General features: G+C 43.9%; 1 protein-coding gene across 4 annotated transcripts in view; it reads right to left on the reverse strand.

Annotated features, from left to right (window-relative positions):
- CHD7 (chromodomain helicase DNA binding protein 7) overlaps positions 1 to 26,431 on the reverse strand; it is a 201,044-nt gene that overhangs the window by 16,319 nt on the left and 158,294 nt on the right. For 3 of the 4 annotated variants that reach the window (XM_055126357.1, XM_055126359.1, XM_055126358.1), the window contains exons 16-32: positions 20,945 to 21,155; positions 20,241 to 20,436; positions 19,777 to 19,944; positions 19,350 to 19,529; positions 14,185 to 14,295; positions 13,891 to 14,096; positions 10,367 to 10,566; positions 10,012 to 10,171; positions 6,702 to 6,791; positions 6,121 to 6,224; positions 4,631 to 4,760; positions 4,149 to 4,221; positions 3,750 to 3,812; positions 2,888 to 3,111; positions 2,425 to 2,633; positions 1,424 to 2,095; positions 195 to 355 (exon numbers count right to left, since the gene is read on the reverse strand). In XM_055126357.1, the coding sequence (XP_054982332.1) occupies positions 195 to 355; positions 1,424 to 2,095; positions 2,425 to 2,633; positions 2,888 to 3,111; positions 3,750 to 3,812; positions 4,149 to 4,221; positions 4,631 to 4,760; positions 6,121 to 6,224; positions 6,702 to 6,791; positions 10,012 to 10,171; positions 10,367 to 10,566; positions 13,891 to 14,096; positions 14,185 to 14,295; positions 19,350 to 19,529; positions 19,777 to 19,944; positions 20,241 to 20,436; positions 20,945 to 21,155 (3,158 nt within the window). The remainder of the gene's footprint in view (positions 1 to 194; positions 356 to 1,423; positions 2,096 to 2,424; positions 2,634 to 2,887; positions 3,112 to 3,749; positions 3,813 to 4,148; positions 4,222 to 4,630; positions 4,761 to 6,120; positions 6,225 to 6,701; positions 6,792 to 10,011; positions 10,172 to 10,366; positions 10,567 to 13,890; positions 14,097 to 14,184; positions 14,296 to 19,349; positions 19,530 to 19,776; positions 19,945 to 20,240; positions 20,437 to 20,944; positions 21,156 to 26,431) is intronic. The other variant, XM_055126360.1, reaches the window with a different exon arrangement.

Below are 26,431 nucleotides of genomic sequence, written 5' to 3' on the forward strand. Positions count from 1 at the left end.
AAGGCAAATGCCCTGTACTATCCACTGTACTATCTCTCTAGCCCCTAATAGTTCTATTTTTTAGTAATTTTTCCTCGAGTCAACCTTTCTTAATCTCTTAAAAAAGTATTTTTGCAAAATCAAGCTAGAATGATTTTTCTCTACCCCATTTTCCTCAGATCAACACAACAAAATAACAAAAAAGACTTGCCCACCTTGGGCCAAAATGAGAAGGCAAATGTCCTTTCGTGAAGAAGCTGAGCTACTGAAGGATCTCCATCCTCCATGTAGAATCCATCTCGGGTTTCATCCCTAGCAGTGCTCATAGAAGCATTGCTTTCTTCATCAAAATTCTTCCCTCTGGAGACAGCTCCTGCTGAGAAACGAGTTAATGTGCATTACTCACAACCAGAATATCACTAAGAAAGAAGTTCAGAAAGGACAAGATTATAAAATGTGAATAACAATTAGCCCCACTTTACTGGGTGCCTACTGTAAGGCTAGAATGGCGGTAGGCATTTTACAAACTGCATTGCGTAAAGCAAACACACAACAGCTCTTTCATGGAGATCGTGTGATTTCCATTTTATAGATGAACAAGCAGAAGCTTAAGGAGGTCCCATCATGAGTCACCGGGCATTGTTCAATTAAACTCAGAGAAATATAACCCCAAATCTCTGTCCCAAAAGATTGTAGCCCCACCTCCAACACACACACACACACACACACACACACACACACACACACACACACACACACACACACACACACACACACAGAGCTGGCTAAAGTCCAAAGTCCCGGCTCCAGCAGAAGACTGTAACATTTGTTCTGTGCCAGGTGCAGCAACCTGTGACTTGGAAAGAAAACTGGGTATTTTTAGATTCTACTCCTACTCTATACTTCTCTGGATTGAAACTAAAATATTAAGCATCATTCATTTCAAAATGATCGCCAATATTTACATAAATGATACTTCTTCACACAACTGTCCTTATTAAAATCACTTGGGAATCCATAATTCAGAGATTATAGCTGTTATTTGTCCATAGAATTCTTCAGTGTTTAAGTTGGTTGAACTATCATGTTTCCCTGTTGTATCACAGGAAAACATACATCTAAGCATAGCCTGAAATTATTCCGCTTCGTAGAAGAAAATATACACTAAGTACCCTTTTGAAAAAACCAACAACAATGGTTTGACATAGAACATCTCATATCACAAGGCCAAAGAGTGTGTGTGTGTGTGTGTGTGTGTGTGTGTGTGTGTGTGTGTGTGTGTGTGTGTGTGTGTGTGTGTTGGTGGGGAGGGGAGAATGACCAAGAGAGGGGGAAGGGGGAGTGGAGGGAAGTAGAAGAGGAAAGGAGGGGGAAGAGAGTGAGGGGAGGAAGAAAGAGGGAGAGAGAGGGAGGAGGAGAGGAGAGATAACAGTGACATCATTACCTTCAGGCTGGGAAGATTCTTCTGACTTATCGTCATCTTCCAGCTTTTCTTCTTCGTCCTCTTCAGAACCTTTTTCTGAAATAGACTTGGGCCCTGAATCTGTGCTAACCTCCACACCTTTCAGTCCGTTTTTTATGGAGCTGGCCTCGGCCTCACATTCGTGCTTACTCTCTTTTCCCCTGCCCTCGGCTTCTTCTTCCTCTTCTTTCACCTCAGGCTTTTCTGGGGTGACTGCATTTTCAGACTCCTCCACTTTGCCTTCAGCGTGTCCTGCCACCCTTTCGTCCTGGACATGAGTGGAGGAGATGGCCGCAGGAGTCTGGCCAAACCCAATGGCCAGTGGGTTCAAGGAAGAAATGTTACCTGCCCCTCTGTTCTGAGCAAAGCTTTTATGCGCGTCTAGGAAGGATAACTCGGGGTCATTGAGGATGTGGTAGTCTGTCCGGCTCACTCCGTGTTTCGCGGCACCCACCAGCAAGTCTCGGTCATGCCGCCCACATTCCCACCACTCAGGCAAATCCAAACTTGGCTGGCAGAGCTTCAACCGCTCTCCCAGCTGAGGGTGGTGAAGAACCTGCTCTCGTATTTTCCGCAACAGTTCGATGCGGTAGAGAGTTCTAGAGGCACGCTCTTCTGTGATTGGCTCGATAGTGGAAGAGAGGTCAGGTGGTTCTGCAATAAGAAAATGACCGTATTGACATGTGAAAAATGCAACCATGCTTCACCTTGCCACCCTGAGTTGGTCCCTCCCCACCCCCCCCTTTTTTTGCTTTTTTTTTTTTGACTCACACCCGGTAATGCACAGGGGTTACCTCCTGGCTTTGCACTCAGGAGTTACTCCCAGCGGTGCTCAGGGGACCATATGGGATGCTGGGAATCGAACCCGGGTCGGCCGCGTGCAAGGCAAATGCCCTACCCACTGTGCCATTGCTCCAGCCCCAGGTCCCTCCCCCCCTTTATAGAATATTTAGTATAAGACTTCAGTTACTAAGAAAACCTACCATCATCTGGCTTAGTGGGCATCCGGCATACTCGCCGACACATGGCCACAAAACAACTGAAGTATTTCTCCAAACTCTCATCAGACTTTTTGTCAAGTCTGGCAAAGGCTCGAAATTGGTTCCAGTCAAACTGCTGCTTCAGGGGATCAAAGATAACTCCAAAAGTGGACACCACACGGTAAAAATCAGCCTCTTCTCTCCTTGTCCACCTGTAATGGGGGGGGGGGGGAAAAAGGTGTCAGCCTAAATTTTAACTCTGAGGAAAAAGTGTTAAGGTTTATTTCAGTTCCCTCTTTCCCCCTAAACTTAATTCCTGGTACTTCTGTTGGGTGTGGGGAGACACTTTTTTGATGAAATGAGGCTTTCTTGGATGCTCTTGTCTTGGTTGATTTCTGTCTCGTGTGGGCCTAAAAGAGCAGAGAGGAATGCATCAGGAATTGGGTAAAACTCTGAAGAAACTCACTTCTGCCGTTTCTCAGATATGATAGCTTCCCTTTCCGCTTCTAGTGCTCTCACTTCCTCCCGAGGCCGCCGTCTCCGCCGGTCAGTCTTCATTAGGGCCTCTTGCCTCATTTGTTGCCTTTTATAGCTGCGCTGATAGGCAGTAATGAGCCGGCGCAGACGGGTGGTCAGGGTTGAAGTGTTAGGCCAGTAGAGTTGGCCTAACTCAGCATTACTCTCACTGTGCTTGCCTGGGGAAGTGGAAAAAATATTTTTGAAATGTGTAGTGGTAATCTTGCAATACACAGGATTTTCCATCAAAACAAGATGACTCATTAACATTTAAATGACAGTGTGGGAGAGGGCACCACGGTGCCCTCATTTAAAAAATATAAATAAAGAACAGTGGCAGTATGGAACATAGAAATTATTCCTTTGAAAAAAAACTCCTTAGGAAAAACACTTATTAATCTTACTAAAGAAACATACTTTTCACCATTAACTACTTAATAAGGATGTACCTGGAATAAACAAAAAAATAGGGCATTGGTGGCTAGTTATTTTGTCAAAAAGTCAAAATTTTGTTTCATTGGACGATATTTCAGAGACTCAGAAAATACCATATTCCCAATAAATAGATTTCTAAAGATGCTTAAATGCTTTCTCTATTTTAAGGCATAAATCTATCATATTAATGCAAAACTGGTTAATTTATTAAATTAAATATAATAAAAACCAATAAGAATTAACATTATTCCTCACGAATGAGGGAAGCAGCAGAAACAGCACTTGCAGATTCCTCTGTCATACAAACGCAAAAGCCTCTGTGACACAATGATGCCTGCACAAAACACATTTGTCCCATAGTATAGCTTTTATGGAGCCTTGCCTGTGGTGCGCAATTCCATGGATTCTTCCTTATCTTCAGGAGGAGAATTTGCAAATTCCTTGAAAGCAAAGCAAGACAGAACTATTTTAATGTAGGGTTCATTTTTCTCTCTCTTTTACAAAAAAAAAAAAGGCCATTGCTGGGGCCCAGGAGATGGCGCGGGGGGCTGGTGTGTACACTCTGCATGCAGCAGCCCCAGATTCATTCTGGTACTGCACGCTCCCATCCCCCACACAGTTCCCTGAGTGCGACCAGGTGTGCCCAGCCCCAAGAAAATAGAAACCCAAAAAGTGAAGGAAAAGACCATTGTTTATAGGCCACTATTTACAAAGCTCTTATGTGGGCATATAATATTTTAATGGAGCTACACAAGTGAATACACTCAAATTCTTACATCTATTTCATCCTTGAATGGAGTTCTGGTAGGTTTATACTCTGGGTCTTCATCTTCTCTATCAAATTCTCCCCTATATTCAATTAAAAAAAATGTTTAAGCCATATTGATAAGTAAAAGACTGAAGGAGAAACTAAATCTTTAGTTATTGGGAAAGAATAACTATCAGATCAAGTACTTTTAATTCTGGGCTTGACATGAAAAGCTACTCCGTCACTATTGAGCATAAACTGTGTGAGGGAAGGGGGAGGGGAGGGGAGGGGGGAGGGGTGTGGCTTCCATCATTGGGAAAAGACAGATTTTAGATTATCTGTATAATATGTGGTGTTGAAATAGCCTATTATGAAGAAGACTATATACTAGCCAACATCCCTAAGATTCAAATCAGATATACCGCCATTAAGAGCACACTATAAGAGTCAGACCCTGCCGATAGATTTGATACTGAAACAAAGTTTATTAAAATTTGAAAATGTCCTTACCCGTCACCGCCATCTGCTAGCATGTCTGTTCCTCTTTGCTCGGCAGCTATGGCCTTGGCATCAGGCATACCAACTCGTTCCAGGAAGCACAGTGCAGGGTCAGCTCGCATGGAATTGTACTTCTCGTAGCCTGTGTCGTCCCCAGCAGCCCGAAGATGAGACACAGACACAGACACACACACACACAGAGACACACACACACACACACACACACACACACACACACAAAATGAGAGGGCTGTCACTGACCAAATCCACAGCGCTGCCACAACTGAGATTTTTCACTCACGGTGAATTTAAGTTAACACATAGAATGCTCATGCCAGGGCACCTCTGGGAGCCAGGCTGTGTACTTCAGGGATGTTAGAGAATGACCACAAATGCGAACAGAACTCAAGATGATTACAAGTTGCCTGGAAAGATGTTTGAGCTGATTTCCTCCCTGATCTAATTTTGCCTGGCATTTAAAACACTTTGTAATGTTCCTCTGTAACCTCCACAGGGCTATGCTGAGCCCACCCCATCCTCCGCGACCACCCTCCGTCCTTCCTGCAGGAATTCGCACCACCGACTGAAAAACCCATCGACGCAAGGCCAGCGAACCTGTCTTATTAGGTTTAGGGTGATGCATGTCAGTAAGATGACACTGTTCCCTCTATGGTTTTCAAACTGCAATTTGTTTTTTGACTGCCCAAGTTGACTAGATGGAAAATGGCAGATCCCAACAGTGCACTGCGGGAAAATGATTTTTTAGGCTGAGCTCACAAAACGTGGCTGCAGTACATAGGCAGAACAGCACAATTCAATTAGGATGTGTACGACAACACACCGCGCTTAACTGCTGTAGAGCCGCAAGCCAAACTGTAATCATGAAAGGTTTTATAAGCCATCATTCTCCCCTTTAGTCAGGCTGGGCTGCTGAGAATACCTCTGCGACCTCCAGAGAATTGGGATTATAATCAGGAACCGCTCACTGTATATATCATGCCAGTTCTGCATCCCCAGCCTTTCAAAGTTAACAAGGCTGCATCCCACTCAGGGGAGCCTCGAGTTCTCAGCACTGACATTTGTGAAATATTGCTTGGAACAAAGCCCAGGAGGCACTTGTACAGATTAATAGCAGAGGTTAGGCCCACCGTCCACTTTGACACGGGCTGGCAGAGCTAGCAAGGGGAGCCGTGCTGGAAGCAAAGTTTAGGGAGAGCTATAGGACAACTCAGCTATGATTAAAACAAATATGGTTTTGGTTTTATTTACAGCCAAGAAAGAAATGTTTTCTTCTCAAATACTCAACAAACATTCAAAAACAGCATCTGATATTTACAGTTCATATTAGATTTTTGGTACAGGAAAATGGTAGGCACCAAGAGTCCTTTGGAACTATCCTCATTAATATGATGACTGGGAAAGAGAATACAAAGAGCTCTAAATAAAGACAAAGCCACATGGTCAAGATGGGGACAAAAAAAAAAAAAAGCAATGACACTTACCATGTTTGAACACTCCAATTAGGAGGGATTTATCTGCTTCCTTATCCCACCAATCTGTAGGGACTTCAGCATGGAAAGGTTCCGGAATCCACACATCAGCTTCACTATAAAGACAACCACACACGCAATATACAGAATGAGCATTAATAATTTCAGGAAGATTGCAAGTAAGGAGCATGACACATGCTCATGTATCCCCCCCCACCGCCGGCCACAGTAAGCACCTGCATGCGCCATGAGGAGGAACGAGCAATGGTGCAAAAAAGAAAGGATGTAAGTGAGCTCCCACCCTGACCAGAAATGAATGTTATCCCCCAGTGTTCCATTTAAAGGTCATCTCAAACACCTGTAACCTCGCTCACACTTTCGAATACGTAGACCCACACACACACACACAGATAGGCCTTCCCCAATTCCCATCACATCCCTGAGCTGTGGGACGGACAAACAATGTGTTCAATGTGCAAAAAGGGCGAGCTGTTACGAATGGCTTAGGAAGGTTGTGAAACACAATCCAGGATGTTTTCCCACTCCCAGGATTATCACAGGGCGGTACCGAACAAATGTGCGCCGGCACTAACCTTGAGTCAGCACCCTCTAAGATCTTATCTGCCTGGTCTCCTATAACTTCTTGTCTTAGGTAGTACAGCATGCGGACACGCAGCAGGACCCTGGAGAGGAAGACAGAGGGGGGAAAAAGTTCTTAACTTCAGGACTGTTTGCCAACAGTGGCTTTTGGCAGCTGCTGCTGTTCATCCATCATCCTGCCAAGGCTGATTAGCCATGCTGTATGGTAGGCTTGAAGCGTGACAGATGGTGGCACATAATCACCTCTGTGTGGTGCTTTCTGCTGGCTTCCAACAGGCCTGCCTGGCAACCGCTCACACTGCACAGAGAGGGACCCATCTCAGCCCAGCCCGGGCGCACTTCATTTAGTCCTACCTAGTACAGCTTGTGAAGTTTAGACACGTACCCTACCCTTGCCTCTGAAGTATTGAAGCAAGTTTGTAAACAACTGAGCAGATGGCTTTCAGTAACTGTTCTGCTTCATTATCTCATAAAATTTCCTCAGCTGCTGCCTTAATACCATTTTTGGAAGCACATCAGAAGTTGTAGGAATAAACGAGATATAAAATCTGGTTTTACTACCTTACAATAAACCCTCAATATGGAATGTCAGGTTTTTCAGATTATACAACTTCGCTTCTGAGAAAGGAAGACGGTGACGGTGATGGGATGGGGGTGAGGGGGGAGTAGGAGGTGAGTCCTGTCTTGGCTCCCTTCAGGACTTGTAAATATTTTTTATTCTTTCTGGTTTTTATTTCCTGGAAGTATATGTTATAGCTTTAAAGATAACAAAATGTCACAAAGGAGATTAAAATGTGTCCAATTCATTGCTATTCTTTGTCATTTTCAAGGTATCATTTGGAAAAACCCTTGGAATTCTAGGAGCCAGATTTTCAATCTCACTTGGGTTTCCTCAGTAGCCTGAAATAGAATTCTTTCCGTAAGGACCACCTGATAAATCCCCAAGGCTTGTGTCTACTTCACCTCTAGCATCTCCTGTTGGACAGCCCCTGGTGCGCGTTCAAGACTGATATTAAACACTCTGCCGCCTCCTCCTCCTCCTCATTAAATGATAATACCATGTGCTGTCTCTCTAGCTGGAGAGACCCGTCATACACTTAAGAGACATTTTGAGAAGAAAACTTTCATCTATTTTCTAGCCCGCCCCTATTTGAGTCTCATTTGCTGTGTTACCAGAGATGAGCATTTTCTCACTTTGTAGTCTGAGGAAGTTCAAGGCATGATCTAAAGAAAACCTGCTGATGTAACTGCTAGACCCAAAGGCCAGAAGGAACGCATTAATTTTCCTCCAAGACCAGGGGAAAAAGATGCACAACATTAGGTGCTTCTCACGTGATTTTTAGCAAAGTCTGTTGCTTATGGCAGTCAGGGAACTTAAGCACCTGTCACACTGGCAGCCAGGAGAGCGGTCATCAATTCCCCACTAGCCAGGACCTCCAAATTGTTGAGCTACAGAACTCAGAAGGCTACTGGCCCTAAGTTCACATAAGATACCACAACAAACAGAAGTTTTCTAATAGTCATAGCACGGCAGGATTTTAGGGAGAAATATTATTCTATAGAGTAACACAATACCAATGAGTGTGAAGTAATGGCTTTTAGGTTCTGAAAAAAGTAAAATAAATAAATAAATAAATAAATAAATAAATCTTGTAAGACGAGATATGGAGACAGCCATCAAAGGTAGTCCCTGAAAGCACTGTGGAGATGGAAGAGATAAGAGTAGTGAGTGTGACCTAGTGCCACCAGGAGGGAGAGGAGGCTTTTGGGTGAGCAGGGATGTCCTCTTCTGGTCTTTGCTTCTAGTCCATTAACTAATGGAGGGATATGAAGTTTCTCAGCTCAAGCCTCAGTTTCCTTGTCAGGTAAATGGACATAAACTGAACTATATCATCTAAGACAAGTAAAATATGCAGCTCATATGAAGTACCTGGTACTGTCAGATTTTAATTGCTACTTTCTCCAAGAGAGATTACACATTTATCAATTTTTGTTTTCAGTCTATACTGGGCAGTGCTCATGGCTCATTTCTGGCTCTGAGCTCAGGGATCACTCCTGACGGTACTCAGGAAACCACAGGGGGTTCGAGGGATCAAACCTGGGTTGGCGGTGTGCAAGGCAGGCACTCTACCCACTGTACTATCGCTCTGACCACTAACACATATATTTATTGATATACTAACAGATCCTATTGAGGTCTTGCTGTAGAGTTGTATACTCAGTTATCAAAGGAAGGGAGGTTTGAAAGTGGCTAAGGGGCCGAAGAGGTAGCATAGCAGGTATGGTACTTGGTTTGCATGCAGTTGGCCCCAGTTTGATCTCCAGCAACACAGAGCCAGGAGCAAGCCCTGAGCACCTCTGGGGTAGCTACAACCCCCTTCCCCTGCAAAAGAGCTGAAGGACTTGCCCAAAGTCACACTGAGTTAGGTGTGGGACAGCTTTTGGTAGTAGTGCTGCTTGCACTGTGGACACTGAAACATGCAATTAGTGTATGGAAATGTTCCTTTACTAGATGGACGGTTAACCAACTACAAGCCAGGAAATAAATTTACATTCAATATTTTTTGGTTACATATGATCAGGTTCTGAGAATAAAGGTAAAAAATTTGAGTATAAGATCACAGACAAAAAGGACCTAACAATGGAGATATTTATTATTAGGCAAAAAATAACATAAAAACTCTCCAGTCCCTCTGCTGTAAGCTATCATTTAAGATGAGATCGTACAAGGCTAACCACAATTTTCTAACACTCATTCATTAGCGTGCTGTTATCTGCAATATTCATGGAAGTAGTGCTAAATGACTAAACAAAATGCTATCTAGTCATCAATGGAAAATAGCTATATAAATAAAATTCTGCTACATAATATGGATGAACCTTGAAAACATTATGTTAAGTAAAATAAGCCAGATGATGAAAGATAAAAAAAATTGTATAATACCAGGTATGAAGTACCCTGAATAGGAAAAATTCAGAGACAAAGAGCAGAAGTGATTGCCAGGGGCTGTGGGCCATGGGATGGGATGTAGGGATTTATTATTTAATAGGTATGGAGTTTATAATGGAGAGAATGAAAAGATAATGATTATGGGTGCACAGCACTGTAAATATAATTTGTGCCGACAAACCGTACACGGACAGTTAGAAAGGGATTTTTGCAAAAGCTCTACAAAGACCACAGTTAAAGTTTAAGTCTGAATTATGCATAAACACACACACATATATACACATATACATACATACATGTATATTTAATATAAAAAAATGAAACAGCCCCTGCCCTCACCCCTCAGAACATACTTGTTGCAGTGATGCTTCAGGTGCTTCTTGTAGCTGTCCTCCTGGAACAGGGTGTCTGGGTTGCAGCTGGCCAGCCAGTCAGCATCCTGCACCACTGGGTGAGCGCTCTGGGCTTTCACCTTCTTTCCCTTCCTGCCTCTTGGCACTGGGGCTGATAAACCTAGAATCACAGCAACAATAATAATCTTTAAAAAGCTTTTTGCCATCATAGTGACAGTGTCAAAATGAGTTGACACTGTTCGGATGCTTGAGGCAGGAAAACGGGTTATGTCTCTATATCTACCACATTGGGAGGAGGGGGGGTAGTGGGGTCTGCAGTGGCTCTGTGACCCTGGAAGCCAAAAGGCAGACCTACCAGAATGATTGACCAGGGCTCGAGTCTGGCCATCAGCTGTGGGCGTGATCAGATCCCAGATGAAGCTTTTGATATTCTCATCCCCCTTGTAATGATTGAGACAGTACACGAGGATCGTTCTACAGATGGTTTCTACATCTTGCTCAGTGAGCTGACGTTTGTAGCGTCCGTGTGAGAGGATGTCTGTCCATCGTCCCCAACTGCAAAGCAAACATTCGGCAGTGCCTTTGAGATCAAACCTGGGTTCCTACTTCATAATCAGGAACTAGAGTTAGGAAACACTGGTTACAACTGGCACCATTTAGGTCAGATGAAATCTATGGTCATGGTGCAAGGATTAAAAACACTAGTTCACTGTGGGTGAGAACACCCTTGGTTCTTTACAGCAGAGGCTGAGCTGCCACTGAAATGACGCAGCCAACAGTGGCTTTCCCAGGTGGACGCAGGCAGTGGCAGCAGTGTTCCCGGAAGGAACCGTCTGGGACCTAGAAATGTAGACTTGGCTTTTCTCTGTCACGGTGTGTAAGACGGATCTATGCTGGCCAATCGCTTGCATTGAAAGGTGACTCAGATGGGTGTAACCACCTCCGAATCCGGGATACACTGCTGAGTCTGGTCACCTCAATTCACCTCAAAGGGACGCCAGGGTAATTAATGAAAAGACTCTGAAAAGCTTCGCATTTCCTGTTGAAATATGGAGTGCAGACCCCCAAATACAAGAACATGAACGGAGAAAGTGTTCCGCCCACTCTAAGGTCCATACAGATGAAAGGCCGTGGATGGAACCATCCAGGACTGCCTGAAGAGTTCTAATCCAGATGAAACAGGGTGCCGTGCTGTTCTGAGTAGGGCGGAGCCAGAGCACAGGGTAAACAGATGCACACATCAGCGCTGTGCCTTCCTCAAGTGACAGCTGACTAAGCCACCAAGAATGTCAGGAGAGAAAGAAGCCCTGACACTGCCACCTCTGACAACGGCGAGCTGGGCACAGGGAACTGCTCACGGGCTCAGTTGTGGAAGCAGTGTCTGCCCCAACGGCCCGCCCTCACCCTGGCCTGTCCCTCCTGGTGCCTATGGACATCTATCTGTTGCTTGGTCCCCAAGACCGGCCATTCTAGACACACCGTTGGACACACTGCTCTATGTGGAAGGGTCTCTCCTCTCCATCCTGACCACCTCCCACCACTCCTTCTTACCCTGGATACTTCATGCTTTCTACTAAGTCACAGACCGCACGTGTCACTTTAGGTGTAATTCATGCTTTTAGTTCTCCTAGCCCCCAATGGCAGAAGATAATATCTGAGATGATTCCTTAAAGAGGGGAGACAAACTTCTTTTAGTGGTGGTGGTCGGGCATCAGGGGAGCTCAGGGGTTACTCTTAGTTCTGCATTCAGGAATTACTCATGGCAGTGCTTGGGCGACAATATGGGATACTGGGGATCAAACCCAGGTTAGCCACATGCAAGGCAAGCACCCAACCTGCTGTACTTTCGCTCTGGGACCCAGGAGACAAGCTTCGATGCTTTGCTTGCAGAGAGCTGTCCCGTAGAGCATCACTACACTTTATAGCTGTGTCTGTGTGCTCACCTGACTGCCTTGCAACAAGGCTGTGGCTAACCTGCTCACAGTCCTATTCTTGGGGTCTGAGTACCCTAGCACGGACTCCAACCGAGAGTGCTCAACATAGTGACGCTGATGGAAGGAGAGACAATGTGCCCGAAGCATACTTCCTAGTTTCAGGCAGGATCAATACATTCTAACTCTGACTGACCAGCAAAACAACATTCTCGATCTGACCAGCAGGTTGAAACATGGAAGGAGGGCGGCAAGAGCAATAGTCCAGCGGGGAGGGCATTTGACTTGCACTCGATTAGTGGGGTTTGATCCCTGGCATCCCATCCATTTAGTTTCCTGAGTCCGCCAGGAGTAATTCCTGGTTGCAGAGCTTGGCGTAATCCCCTGAGCATCACCAGATGTGACCCCAAAACAACAGCAACACAAAGAAACATGGAAGGAGGGGCAATGTGCAAAGGACTGGGGAGGGCCAGATAGGAGAGCAGAGGGGGCCTGCTTGCAGAGAGAGCTACCAGCAGGGAGGGGTTCTGCTGAGCATCGCTGCCTCCATAAACAGTTGCTGACTGCACTCACTGAGGACCCGGCGGAACTGTGCTCTGGAATCTGAGGACCCAAAGAAAGAGCTCCAGCCCACAGGGAACTCTGGACTGGGGACTGGGCAGCAGAGTCCATCTGATTCTAAAACAAGACAAGTGAGCTGAGAAGCGTGGCAGCCCAGACTCTGGGGCAAATGCTGAAGTGATGCTTACACGGTGAGCCAGGTGAGGCGGGCAGAAGGAGCTAGGGGGCATGTAGCGGGGGTGCTAGAGGCAGCAGAAAGCCGGAGATGAGAGGAGCACAGCGCACTGAATGGGACAACACAGTCTGCCTTAATGGGACCTTGAACAGCCCATGGAGGGGACCAGAGAGACAAGGGCCAGTAAAACCCCATTTGCTGTGTTAGAAAACTTATTCAGAAACTAATGGTGATACATTAAAAGAAAAAGGTTAAAGACTGGACATCATGCGATCTGTAGGAATTTGCTCTGGTGCCTTTTTTTTTTTTCTGTTTTTTTGGGGCCACACCTGGCAGTGCTCAGGGCTCACTCCTGGCCATGCTCAGGGGACCATATGAGGTGCTGGTGATCTAACCCAGGTCTGCAAGCACCTTACCTGTTTTACTATATCATTCTTGCCCCTGGTGCTAGTTCTTTGTCTGTTTGTTTTTAATTCAAATGAAATTTCCCTACAGCTTCCACAGTCTGCTCAATTCTTACTTATGGATTCCAACGTATACTGAGCACCTTGCCCCTGGTGTGGAGCACTGTAGAGAACAGAGACGACTGAGATATGACTCCTGTCCCTCAGGAACTAGTGGTCCAGCAAGAGGTACAAAACAGTTTCAGAAATGATGAAAGCATGGGGCTGGAGCGATAACACAGCAGGTAGGGCGTTTGCCTTGCATGTGGCCTACCCGGGTTCGATTCCCAGCATCCCATATGGTCCCCTGACCACCACCAGAAGTAATTCCTGAGTGCAAAGCCAGGAGTAACCCTGTGCATCGCCAGGTGTGACCCAAAAAGCAAAAAAAAAAAAAAAAAAGATGAAAGCTTGTAATTATCTCACGGTGATTCAATAAAAAAAAAAAAGAAATGACCATGTTGAAATGATCATGTTTTTATTTCAAACGAGTTGGAATAGGGGACCTATGGGACCAGGAGACAGCAGAGTCTTAGGGCACAACCCTACTGCATGGCCAGCCTGGGTTGGCTCTCCAGCGGGCACCATAGGGACTTTTAAGCACAGCAGTGCATAGTTCTAAAAGCTCCTAAGCATCCCCAGGTGTGGGCCTGGAGGCCGGGAGCACTTCTTGTGGGGCATGGGAGACCATCTGGGGTACCAGGGGTCCAACCTGGTTGTCCATGTACGAAGCAAGCCAACTATTTGACTTCTGATGAGTTGGACTTACCCGTAGACGAGCAGATTCTTCTCCACCCTAAAGCATTCACTCCTTGCATAGCCCTGGGACCTGTCCTGAGGTCGCCGGGGCTTGGTGCACGGCTTCTCTTCAGAATCGCTTTCCAAGTCTGAAAATTCTATCAGCTCATCTTCTTTCACAGCACTGTAGAGTCTGGTTTGCTTCCTCACTCTAGGAGTATCAATAACCAGGTTGTTCTAAAAAGGAGAGCAGGTACACTTGAGAATTCTGGGGGGAATAAACCTTTGGGTGAGAGCAGATAGGATCTGGGGACTTCTCACTCACCCTCCCATTTAAGGCATCGATATCCAGTTCAGCCTTCTTAGCCCACTTCTGCCAGAAATTCGGATCATCCAGGGAAATATCTGTCCTATTTCCAGATGCAACAAAACTGGCCTGAAGGGGAAAAATGTGCATTAGTTTAGGATGCTTTCTCAGATGCAAGATGAAAGCAGCTTTGGTTATTCCATTCAAGCACCAATTACTCCACTGTGTGTCAGGGGCTACCGTCAGTAGGGCCAAGATGAAAGACTGGTGGCCCTCAGGAGGCTCCCTGTCCAGGGCTGAAGGCGATCAAGAGACAAAAGACAACACTGCAGTAAGGGAGAGATAACAAAGGTATGTACAGGTGCTACTGATAAGCAGAGGGGCCCTCACCAGGTGCAGGCAGGTCAGACGCTACAGAAGATAAGATAGTAGATTGTCAGGAGAATATGTGGGAATGTTCATGTCAGAGTGTGCATAGGCAGAGAGGGAAAAGCAACTGTGGTCAGAGATAAGGGCTGTCAGAAGTCGCCCAAAGTGAAACTCATGAGGCAGGTGGAACCCAGGTCAAGCAGGGCCTTGCCTATTAACAGGGTCTAGACTCTAAACTGAGTACCACTCGGCTCTCTCCAAGTAGAAATTGCCTCAAGAGGAGCACGACTGCATGAAGTGTTGCCTGCTACATTGTGCTGATGACTTGAAGCATGGAGTGAAGAGCAAAATGGAACAAGCTCCCGTGATTTCACCATCATTGTCACTGTCATCTCGTTGCTCATCGATTTGCCTGAGCGGGCACCAGTACTGCCTCCATTGTGAGACTTGTTGATACTGTTTTTGGCATAACAGGTACGACATGGGTAGCTTGCCAGGCTGTGCTGTGGGGTGAGATACTCTCGGTAGTTTGCCGAGCTCTCCAAGAGAAATGGAGGAATTGAACCCGGGTCAGCCACATGCAAGGCAAACGCCGTACCCCCTGTGCTATTGCTCATGATTTCACTTGTATCACTTGTCATCCCATTGATCTTCGAATTGCTCAGGCGGGTGACAGTAACGTCTCCATCTGTCCCTGTCGAGTGCTAGTGTAGCCTAATCCATCTGTCCCTGTCGAGTGCTAGTGTAGCCTAATGATATCTGCTCGCTCCAGGAACAAGAAGAGCCCCAAACCGTTCATTCAGGATTTTGATGAAGTCTGATCATCTCGTTGGTGGGCAGCTACGTGGTCTTTTGACATCCCGTGGAATCCATATGAGCAAGCAAACAAGTCATTCGCTCATGATTTAGGGAGGAAATAATCAAGACAACAGCAATAGCAGAGATGGAGAAAAGGAGAAGACAGTCTAGAATGACAGTCTTTAGAAGTTAAAATCAGTGGAGGTCAGATCAGGGTAGATGTGAAGCAGACAGAAGAAAGTCAGGAAAAAAACTCATGATCCACCTTTGGATGCATCAATGCTGTTGTTCAGGTGAATGTGAGTATGTGTGCACATGCTCACTACATGAAGAAAGAGGAATGATTTGGGTTTTCGTAAGCCAAATTTGAAGTGCCCATGAGGACTGGGGAGAGACCTGACATGATGTGAGGGAGAAGGGACTTAGTCTCAGATCCCAGAAGAGGAAGACTTCCGGGATGAGGAGCTGGGACAAATGCTTGTCCACAGTGGAGAAGTGGAGGCAGCTGGCCCTACCTCACTCCACAGAAAAAAGTTCACTCCAATGGTTCATAGACCTAAAGGTGAAAGTGAAAACTAAAAAGTTCTTAGAAGATAAGTAGGATTAATTTTTGTACTCTTAAGAAATATAATAGAGAAAAATGGTAAAAGTGAGCTTCATTTATATTAGACACCTTTTATAGAAGAAATTATTTGCAAAACAACCTGAGAAGGGGACATTGAGCATATATAAAGATACTAAGGACAATAGTGAAAAATACAAGTAATTCAAAAAATGAATAGAAAATTAAAAGATATTTCTCCAAAGATGATATATATATGGCCAAGAAACATGTGCAAAGACATTCAATGTGATTAGGGAGAAGCAGTTTAAACCAGTGTGGGATATCATGTCCTAATTAATATCATCTGACATTAAAAAGCCAGGCAACAAAAAGTGTTTGTGAGGACATGGAGAAATGAAAACACTGTGATTGTGAAACAGAAAAGGTACACTTAAACCAGCCTGGCAGTTCTTCAAAGAGTTCAACATGTATATAGCAATTCCATTTTCAGTATATAAGCAAGAGAAATCAAAACATGCCTAAAAAACCCTACAGTTATTCATAAAATTATTCAGATTAACCAAAAGTGGAAATAATCCTTAAATTCTATCATCTAATACAATATGCACTATCAACTGATAAATAAGGTGTATCTATATAATGCAGTATTCAGCAGTAAAAAGGAAGGAATTCATGAAATTCTTCAAAGAAATTGATCAAATACTCAGAAATTCATATGGAACAACAAATCCCCACAAATAGCTAAAGCAATTCTTGGAAGAAGATGGGAGGCATCACTTTCCCCAACCTCAAACTCTATTACAAAGTGGTAATAATTAAAACAGCATGGTATTGGAACAAAGGCAGAGCAGCAGACCAATGGAACAGAGTTGAATATCCTTACACAAACCCTCAAACATATAATCATCTAATTTTTAATAAGGGAGCAAGAAATGTAAAGTGAAACAAGGAAAGCCTCTTTAACAAATAGTGCTGGCAAAATAGCACTGCTATAGGCTAAAAAAAAGGGCTCAGACGTCTAACTAACACCATGCACAAAAGTTAAATCAAAATGGATTAAAGACCTCAACATTGGACCAGAATCCATAAGGTACATTGAAGGAAAAGTCCGCAAAACCCTCCACAACATTGAAGCGAAAGATATCTTCAAAAATGAAATGCAAGTGGAAACAGAGATAAACAAATGGGACTATCTTAAATTAAGAAGCTTCTGCACCTCAAAATAAACAGCGACCAGAATACAAAGACATACCAGAATACAAAGTCTACAGAATGGGAAAGAATATTCACCCAGTACCCATCTTATAAGGGGTTCATATCAAGGATATACAAGGCACTGGTTGAACTCTACAAGAAGAAAACATCCAGTCCCATTAGAAAATGGGGCGATGAGATGAAAAGAAACTTTCTCAAAGAAGAAATCCAAATGGCCAGAAGGCACATGAAAAAATGCTCGTCGTCACTACTCACCAGTAATCAAAACAACAATGAGATATCATCTCACATCACAGAGACTGGCCCACATCCAAAAGAACAAAAGCAAACGGTGTTGGCATGGATGTGGGGAGGAGGGGACTCCTTCATTGCTGGTGGGAATGCCGACTGGTTTGGTCCTTTCGGAAAATAATATGGATGTTTCTTAAAAAATTAGATACTGAGCTCCCATTTGACCCAGCAATATCACTTCTGGGAATATATCCCAGAGATGCAAAAAAAAGTACAGTAGAAATAATATCTGCACCTGTGTGCTTATTGCAGCACTGTTTACAACAGCCAGAATCTGGAAAATACCCGAGTGCCCGAGAACAGATGACTGGCTAAAGAAACTCTGCTACATCTACACAATGGAATACTATGCAGCTGTTAGGAAAGATGAAGTCATGAAATTTGAACATAAGTGGATCGACATGGAGAGTATCATGTCGATGGTAAGTATCATGAGTATCATGCTAAGTGAAATGAGTCAGAAAGAGGGAGAGACACAGAAGGACTGCATTCATTTGTGGAATATGAAGTAACATAATGGGAGACTATCACCCAAGGATAGTAGAGATAAAGATCAGGAGGATTGCTCCATGGCTTGGAAGCTGAGCTCACATGCTGGGGGAAAAAGCAGCTGAGATAGAGAAGGGACCACCGAGTGAAGGATGCTTGGAGGGCTTGCTCGGGATGGGAGATGCATGCTGAAAGTAGACCAACATGATGGCCACTTAATACCTGTATTGCAAAACATAACACCCCAAAGGAGAGAGAGAGTAAAAGGGAATGTGCCTCTATAGAGGTGGGGGGGATTGGGGGTAGCGGGAGGGATACTGGACTCTGGTGGAGGGAGGGGTACTTGATCATTGTCTGACTGAAACGTAATCACGAAAGGTTGTAAGTCTGTAACTGTTATCTTACAGTGATTCATTAAAAAATAAAAAATAAAAATAAGGAAGGAATTACTGATGTAAGCTACAACATAAATGAATCTCAAAAACATTATGTTACTGGAGAGAGCTGGACACAGATGACCACACGCTGTACTCCATTAGTATGAAATGTCCAGATTAAGGCAAATCTATAGGCAGAGAGAGTCGATTTGTTTTTGGCAGGGATGGAGTCGGGGCAGAGAAAGGCTGGCTGACTATTAGTGAGCACGCAAATCTTTTTTAGGTGACGGGAATAATCTAAAATTAGGTTGTGGTGACAGTTGTGTAAATATGTAAATACACTGAAAGCACTGAATGAATCTTACAGTAAGCACAGAGCATTTTGATAAAACTGCTAAAAAAGAAGAAAGAAAAAGGTGTGCAGTAAGCCTGCAAGCAAACAGTGGAGCTACACCTATGCAGGTGAGGTCTCAGAGGGGCTGTCAAGAGAAGCCAGAGCTTAGAGGTGACCTCCAGGACTGGTGTGATGAAGAGGTGGGGGAGGAGGAGAAGAGGAAAGTTGAAAACTCAGCGAGAAGCATGGTGGCAGGGGCAGAAGCTGGTGTAGATTATGCTTGCATGAATCTGAGCTACGAAAGAGGCATTATGGAGTTGTTGCTGGAGGGGAAAACAGATGAGACTTTTTCAAGATAAGGGCAACCTGATGGTTTGTTTTTACGGGCTATGTCAAGAATCTGGATCGCCAGAGTGGTGGAGAGGATATGGGACAAAGAATACGGGGAAAGGATTATCTTCGGGAGCTAATAGGAAGAAACATTATGGGGAAAGGATTCGCTTGGATATGAGGACAAGGTGAGGACAATTACCAGTGCCATCTACAAAGAGAGGAGCCCCAAATATGGGGAAAACACGTAAGCAATGGTTTACGCATTAGAGGCTCCACAAGAGGTCAATTTGTTCATTTACAACATAAAGCAAATGTTCCCTGCACTGTCTTGTGAAGTTTTACAAGGTGTTTAACAGGAACTGCACCTATCACACGTCTAGGGAAAAGCCTGCATATTCCGAGCCACTGGCACCTTAGCAAATGTGGAGCCTTTCCCTTCAGACTCAATGGTGATAGTGTGGGTTCTGCGCAGGAGGATTTGATCGATGTCCTCCTCACAGAATTTAGATCCTTCATCTTCCTCGTCCATGAGAGCACCATAGGCCCCCTTTCGTAGAAGATCCTCTATTTCTTTTTTAGAAAGCTGCTGTACCTGTTTCAGAGACATATTACAAATACTTTAAGAAATTTAATACTTAAAACAATTGAGATACTTGTAAACGAATACTTTATATTTTTCCCCAAAGATAAACAAACCCAAATCATAGCAAAACAAGATGTGACCAAATGTGCTAATGCTACTGAGGCAGAAAAACAATCATATCCTGAATGATTTCTTGCCATTAGCTAACTGGAGTAAGGAGGCAGAATTGGAAAACAGGCTGGCGAGCATCACGTACCCCATTCGTAGCGTTTTCCCTTCCGCTCATGGATTGCAGCACAGCTTTATCCAGACCGAGCTTCAGACTAGCCTTGTCAAACATCTCTCTTTCATAAGAATTTCTTGTTATCAGCCTGTATATTTTCACAGATTTGCTCTGTCCTATTCGGTGACATCTAGCTTGAGCCTGGAAGAAAAGGGAAATGAAGGGCCTTTCAAAGGGGAAAATATGCCCAACTGCTGGTAATAAGAGCATTTGTACCAATAAACAGAGGTGTGGCTTAGGAGAGGGTTAGTTACCATAGTAGGAAATTACTTTCGTATTATTAACAAATCGATTACTAGCTGGTTCATTTGCCCCATCATGGGATATTGCCTGAGTGACTATAAGACTTTAATTTATTGGTTTTCACTAGGGAATCTCCATCAGAGTAGAAAGGTCATGACAAACTATCAGGAAGACTTTTTTTTTTACACATTTACCTGGAGATCATTCTGGGGGTTCCAGTCGGAATCAAAGATGATGCAGGTATCAGCAGCAGTAAGATTAATACCTAAGCCCCCTGCTCTTGTACACAGGAGGAAAACAAACCTATCAGAATCAGGTTTGGAGAATCTGTCAATAGCTGCCTGGCGAAGGTTGCCTCTCACTCGACCGTCGATCCTTTCATACGGGTACCTAGAAAATGTCAGCATTAACAAGGAAGCTAAGCAAACAGCTGATACGCCTGTTACCCCCCACCACCCCCCACCATAGAAATGATTATAATCTGAGACATATGTTTAATGAAGGATATGGCCTATCAGAAGTCATTTCAGGATTGCTGCAAATTTTTTTTTTTTTGCATATTGGTTGAAAGGCCAAAGATTACATCTTCTTTTACTTTTTCTTCAGAAAACACCTAACCCCCCCCAAAAATAAAGCTGACAACTCAAATACTAAAATAATGAATAAACGTTCAGCTTCAGAAGGATTCTCCCTTCGTCCATCCCATGGACTGGGAAATAAAACTGCCACAAAAGTAGGCAGCATCCCTCTGCAATTGTCGTGTGGAATTACTGACACAGACATCTACGGTTTTTAAAAAGACGTGTGAGCTTAATCATAAATGCCACTTCGAAGGAAGCCACTTGAAGCACTGAGAAAGGTCACTTCCTTTGTATTCGTGCGGTAGAGTGGCCCTCACCGTCTCTGAATGAGGTAGTCTTCCAGTATGTCCAAGCAGCGCACCATCTGGGAAAAGATAAGCACCCTGTGGCCACCAGCCTTCAGTTTTGGCAGCAGCTTGTCAATCAGCACTAGCTTGCCAGCAGCCTGGATCATCGCCTGGAGCTGAAAATCTGGAGAGTCTGCATTGTGTGTTTCTTTAAACTCTTCCAAAATTTTCTCTTCAGCACCTGCAGAGATTGGACAGCATAACGTGAATACGGTAAAAGGTTTTTATTACTAAAAACAATGAACGTGCTTTCAGATCCCAGCGCAAATGATACAAAACCAGAAGGCCACAATGTTTAGGGACACGGAGACGTCCATGCCCGCTAAGTCAGAGCCACACAGAACTGTGGAAAGGACAAAAGGGCTGCAAGTTTTAAGCACAGCACATTTAGGCGTTTAGAGGGAAAGATAAACCCACATATTCCAACAAACAAATGTTTGCTGTCTGTAAAAACTGAATTTCAACAACAGACTGTCAAGCCAGAAGTAGTCGAAACAAGCCAAGGGCCAGATACCTACAGAAAATTTGGAACCTAAATTGCTTAAGAAATGAAGATCTATTTACTAGCTGAATATAAACACAAACAATAAAATCTGTTCTGGAACTAAGAAACAAGGGAACAGAGTTCTAACAATTACTGTATAAGGGCAGTTGTTTGCATATACAATTGCACAAGAACCAACCGGTCATGACCAAAGGAAATTTATTTTTTCAGGACAATTGTTAGGAATTTTTGTGGGCAACCTCAGCAGAGATTTTCTGTAATCTCTTCATAAACTCTTCCTCCACATTGATGCCAATCTACTAAATTTCCTTAGATACAAAATTTTTAATCTTGGGTTAAAACTTTAAAAAGAACCTGTAAGAGTTTCACATAACGTATCTTTGACTAACGTTTTTTTCTTTTTTCCATTTTTTTTTCAGTCTCTTAGCTCCATGTGGATTTCTGCTTATTCAAAGAGTTTGGGTGCATTGGAGAGAAGACTCAAGAGAAAGACATCTTCCTAAGGAATGAGGCCTTTTTACTTCCCTCCCTTAATCCCAAACACATGTTTATCCAGGGAGCAGCAGACTAAGCTTCCTTCAACTGCTTAGGAGGCTTAACTAGAATTATGCAGCTTGGGTCTGGCCTCCTCCCTTGCATGTCTGGGGTTAATCAGGGCATGGCTGCTGTGTTTGGTGCCCCTGCCTAAAGATGGGGGATACAGTCAACCATTTTTCAGAAAATACAAATCCATGAAATGGGATCAGCGTCCAGCCCTCAGCAATGGCAGCAACTTCAAACTACTCTTCCCACTATTGTTTTAAACAGGTAACCTACCCTACCTAAACACGGAGGGGAGGAGAAGTGTAAGCCTGGAAAGGATTTTAGAGATTATGTTAGTAAGGCCACTGGAGCCAGGAGGGTAGTGCTTCTGCAAGCTGTGGAATATGTCAGTACAATCCTGTCCCGATGTGGCTGGCACTTGTGGAACTGAATTAGGATGTGCTCATACGAGACACAGCTTGCTCTTTATTAATCAAAGACGAATCCCAGGTGAAAGTCAGTTGACACCTTCACCAAGCATAAAGACCGCCAGCCCATCAGCAAAGCGAAACACTGTTGCTCCAAATGAAGGGAGACTGACTGGACACCATCAGTTCTGCCGAAATGTCGGTCCCTCAGTACCTGTACCACATGACTAGAAGGCTAACATTCTGCATTTGCCTTTAAGTGGGAAAAGAGGCAAGGGAGAAGTAACGGACAAAACACTGTTTAAAGTCATTAGCCAAGTTTTGGAACAAAAGTCCAGCAACACCGAATAAAGTTGAATCGGGTTTTTCAAAAATAAGGCATTTGTAGATCTAGATGTAGCTTTAGGACAAGAAGGTCCTCCTGAGATGGGAGAAATCATTCAAGACCATAATGGCTTTCTTTAAAAGTTTCTTATAGGGGCTGGAGCAATAGCACAGCAGATAGGGCCTTGCACACGGCCTACCCGGTTAGATTCCCAGCATCCCATATGGTCCCCTGAGCACCTCCAGGAGTAATTCCTGAGTGCAGAGCCAGGAGTAACCCCTGTGCATCGCCAGGTGTGACCCAAAAAGCAAATAAAATTAAATTAAATAAAATTAAATTAAAAAAAAAGTTTCTTATAGCTGTACAGTATATTGTAGGTTCAGAAAAATATTTTATTCTAATGATATTTGTGTGGTTATTTCTTGGTCCATATTATGCACCAAAATAGTGTTTCAATTTTATAAAGTTAAAGATAAATTAATAGTTTTTTAAAATGAGATAAGCATTATGAGAAAATATTAGATGTTAGCCAAATTGGCAGAGAAATTTAATCTTTCCCCTTTAAATTTATCCAGAGATGAGAAAAGTAATTTTCTTGCTTTTAAAACCCTAATAATTTTTCATCTCAGAAATAGCTAAAGTAAAAAATACGTGTTTGTTTTGTTTGGGGGCAACACTGGCAATGATTAGTTACTCCTGGCTCTGTACCTGGGAATCACCCCTGGTCAGAGGTTTTAGGGATGCGGTGCCACTTGATCCTGTGGCACTAGGGCCACACACAATGGTGTTTTGGGGCAGGCTGGGGACACCAGGGCTACACCCAGTGATGGTGTGTGTGGCAGGTTCATAAAGTGCCAGGACCCGAACCAAGGTCAGGTGCATGTGTTAACTATATGCTTTCTCCCTGGCCCTGTGACTTTCAAATGTGCCAGTGAAACATTCTGTCTCATCAAGGCCTATTTGCAGATAACTCTCTGGTATTTACAAACCTAACCGGCATGTCATTATAAGTAGTTTAGTGTAAACTTTTTACGACTTTACCGGAATTTATCGCAAAGAGCCAAATTAATTAATTCATCAGTGGCTTTCATCAGATTAAAACAAATATAGGGCCTGGAGAGACAGTACTGCTGGTAGGGTGGCTTGCCCTGCAGACAGCAGTCCCAAGTTTGATCCCCGGCATTCCAAACGGTACCCCAGGCACCACCAGGAATCATTCCTGAATGAAGAACCAAGAGTATCCCCTGATAGCACCAAATGTGGTCCAAAACAAACAATGAACAACAATCTGAAATAATATGTATGAATTCTTTCCCCCTGATTAATGTAAGGGCAATGGTAGCAATGCTATTTAGCTACATTAGCCGTGAACTAAAATTTATTTTTTTAAGATTACCAGGAAAATAAGTTATTTTCTAAACTCACCCTTCATGTAAGACGTAGTATTGCTTTCTTTGGCCCCCTATTGTCTATATGCCTCCTAGCCTCAACAAAAACAACATACTCGTAAGTCATACCTAACCATCAGGGAAACTTTACTAAGTGTTTAACAATTTTACTCTCACATTATTTAACTTAATATTTAATTCTATAAAATCTTGAGGGATGGGGGGAGGCTGGACAGTAAGGATTAAGGTGCCTTGCTTATGGCCAGCCCCAGTTGAATCCCTGGCACCACATGTTCCCCAAAGCATAGTGGGTGCTGCCCCACAGACATCCAAGTACCACTGGAGTAATCTTCAACACCCAAGAAGCACTGCCAAGAAGGTGCTTAGGTCTCCTGAACACTGCTTGGGAGGCCCACCCCCAAACACATTAAGTTTGGATCAATAATATTGACTCAATTTACATTACCGAGTTCCGAACTTAACTTTAAAAAACTGAAGGGGAGGTGGAAATTGGATCCTACCCAGCAGTGTCGGTGACCATATGCTGGGAGTAGAAGCCAGGTCTCCTACATACAGGCACATACTCCAACCTTTTAAGCCAGCTCCCCAAATGGAAAAAAATAACAACACATACTGAGAGATAGTGTGCCAGTCATGAAATAAAAATACTGACTCACACCAGAAAATATTTCTCAGGCCACATATTATGGGCCATATATTAAGGTGCCTACTTCGTAGCTGTCAACCTGTGGTTGACTCACCAACAACCACAGTCCCCCAAACACTGCCAAGTGTTACCTCAAACAGCCCCCACCACAAGTCTCAAGGCTTACTCCTGGCTCTGACTCTGATGGTGGCACTTGTTGGACCAAATGGGATACCGGGGACCAAGTCTGGGTCAGCCACATGCAAGGCAAGCGCCTTACTGTCTGTCCTATTGCTCTGGCCCATTTGCTACTTTTCACAATTACAAAAGAATTGTGATTTGCTGAATTAAATTTTAGTTTGGAGCTGCTTCTCTGTCACGACCAATACCAATTTTATTTTAACTTAAATTTTTTTTTTTAATTCTCTAACTGCTCCAAAAATATGTGTAGAATTGGCATCATACCTGCATACTTTCCCCTCCAGGTTGGAAATGAGAATGGACTGTACTGGCCATGGAAACTTTGAAACTCAACATCTATACTAAGTTACCTGAGCAATAATAAACACAATAAACGCCAAGCTGTGATCCCACACACGTGTGCGGCCTCACCGCAGCTGCATGAGCATGACTCCAGAGGCCAGCTAAACTACTTTTGGTACCGGCAGCTCCTTGCGGAATGTCTCCAGACTGAGAACTAAGTCGCAGCCCCATGCCTGCCCAGGAGGGGAAAGGTTTTTCTCTCTCGCCTTTTCCTTGCCCGGGGGGGGGGGGGGGGTGTGGGCGGAGGGGAAGGGCATGGCGACCGCCATATTATGAGGACCACTAATGAGAGATACAAGCTTGCAATCCAATTTCTGGAAGGAATTTCCCTGGACTTAGTTGTTAAAATACAAAAATCCAAAACCGCACAGCCACAATAGACCTCATATCTCTTCACAGCAGGTCTGACTCTAGAGGGGAACTCCTAACAATAATAGTAAGCTTTTTCTTGAAACATTGAATGTAACCAAAGTAAAACAGAAAGTAAAGTGAAATTTATCAGTTACACAGGCGGGAGTGGGTGGGTCAGGGGATGGGAGGTATACTGGAGTTTTTTTTTTTTGGTGGTGGAATATGTGCACTGGTGAAGGGATGGTTGTTTCAGCATTGTATAACTGAGACTTAAGCCTGAAAGCACTGTAATTTTCCACATGGTGATTCAATTAAAAAAAAACACACACAATATAAAGACATAAGAAGAAACTTGCTTAACAGATACTATCTATCTTGTAAGGACTGAAAAGTTGACCTCAAAGTATGGTCAATTAAACAAATGCTAAAGAAAAGGCCTATGAAACCCCAGTGAACTAGTGAACTGCACAGGATAAGCCTGCAAACCAATGAGCTAAAAAAAAAATCCACAAGCCATGTTTCATGGGTCCCTCCAAACCCTACTCCACCCCCTCATAAATGCTCAATATATGCAATGAGCATGTTACCACACAAAGTCAACTCAATGACCCTGGGAATGGTGACCAAATATCCATGGCTGAGATCGCCCTTGTAAAACAGGATTGCTGACCGAACACATGTCATTTCAAAAAGTTCTGTGAGTGATCTGCCTGCCATCCCCTCCCCCCAACCATGATATATTTTCTTTT

Source organism: Sorex araneus, chromosome 2 (assembly GCF_027595985.1).
Source record: "Sorex araneus isolate mSorAra2 chromosome 2, mSorAra2.pri, whole genome shotgun sequence".
NCBI lineage: Eukaryota > Metazoa > Chordata > Mammalia > Eulipotyphla > Soricidae > Sorex > Sorex araneus.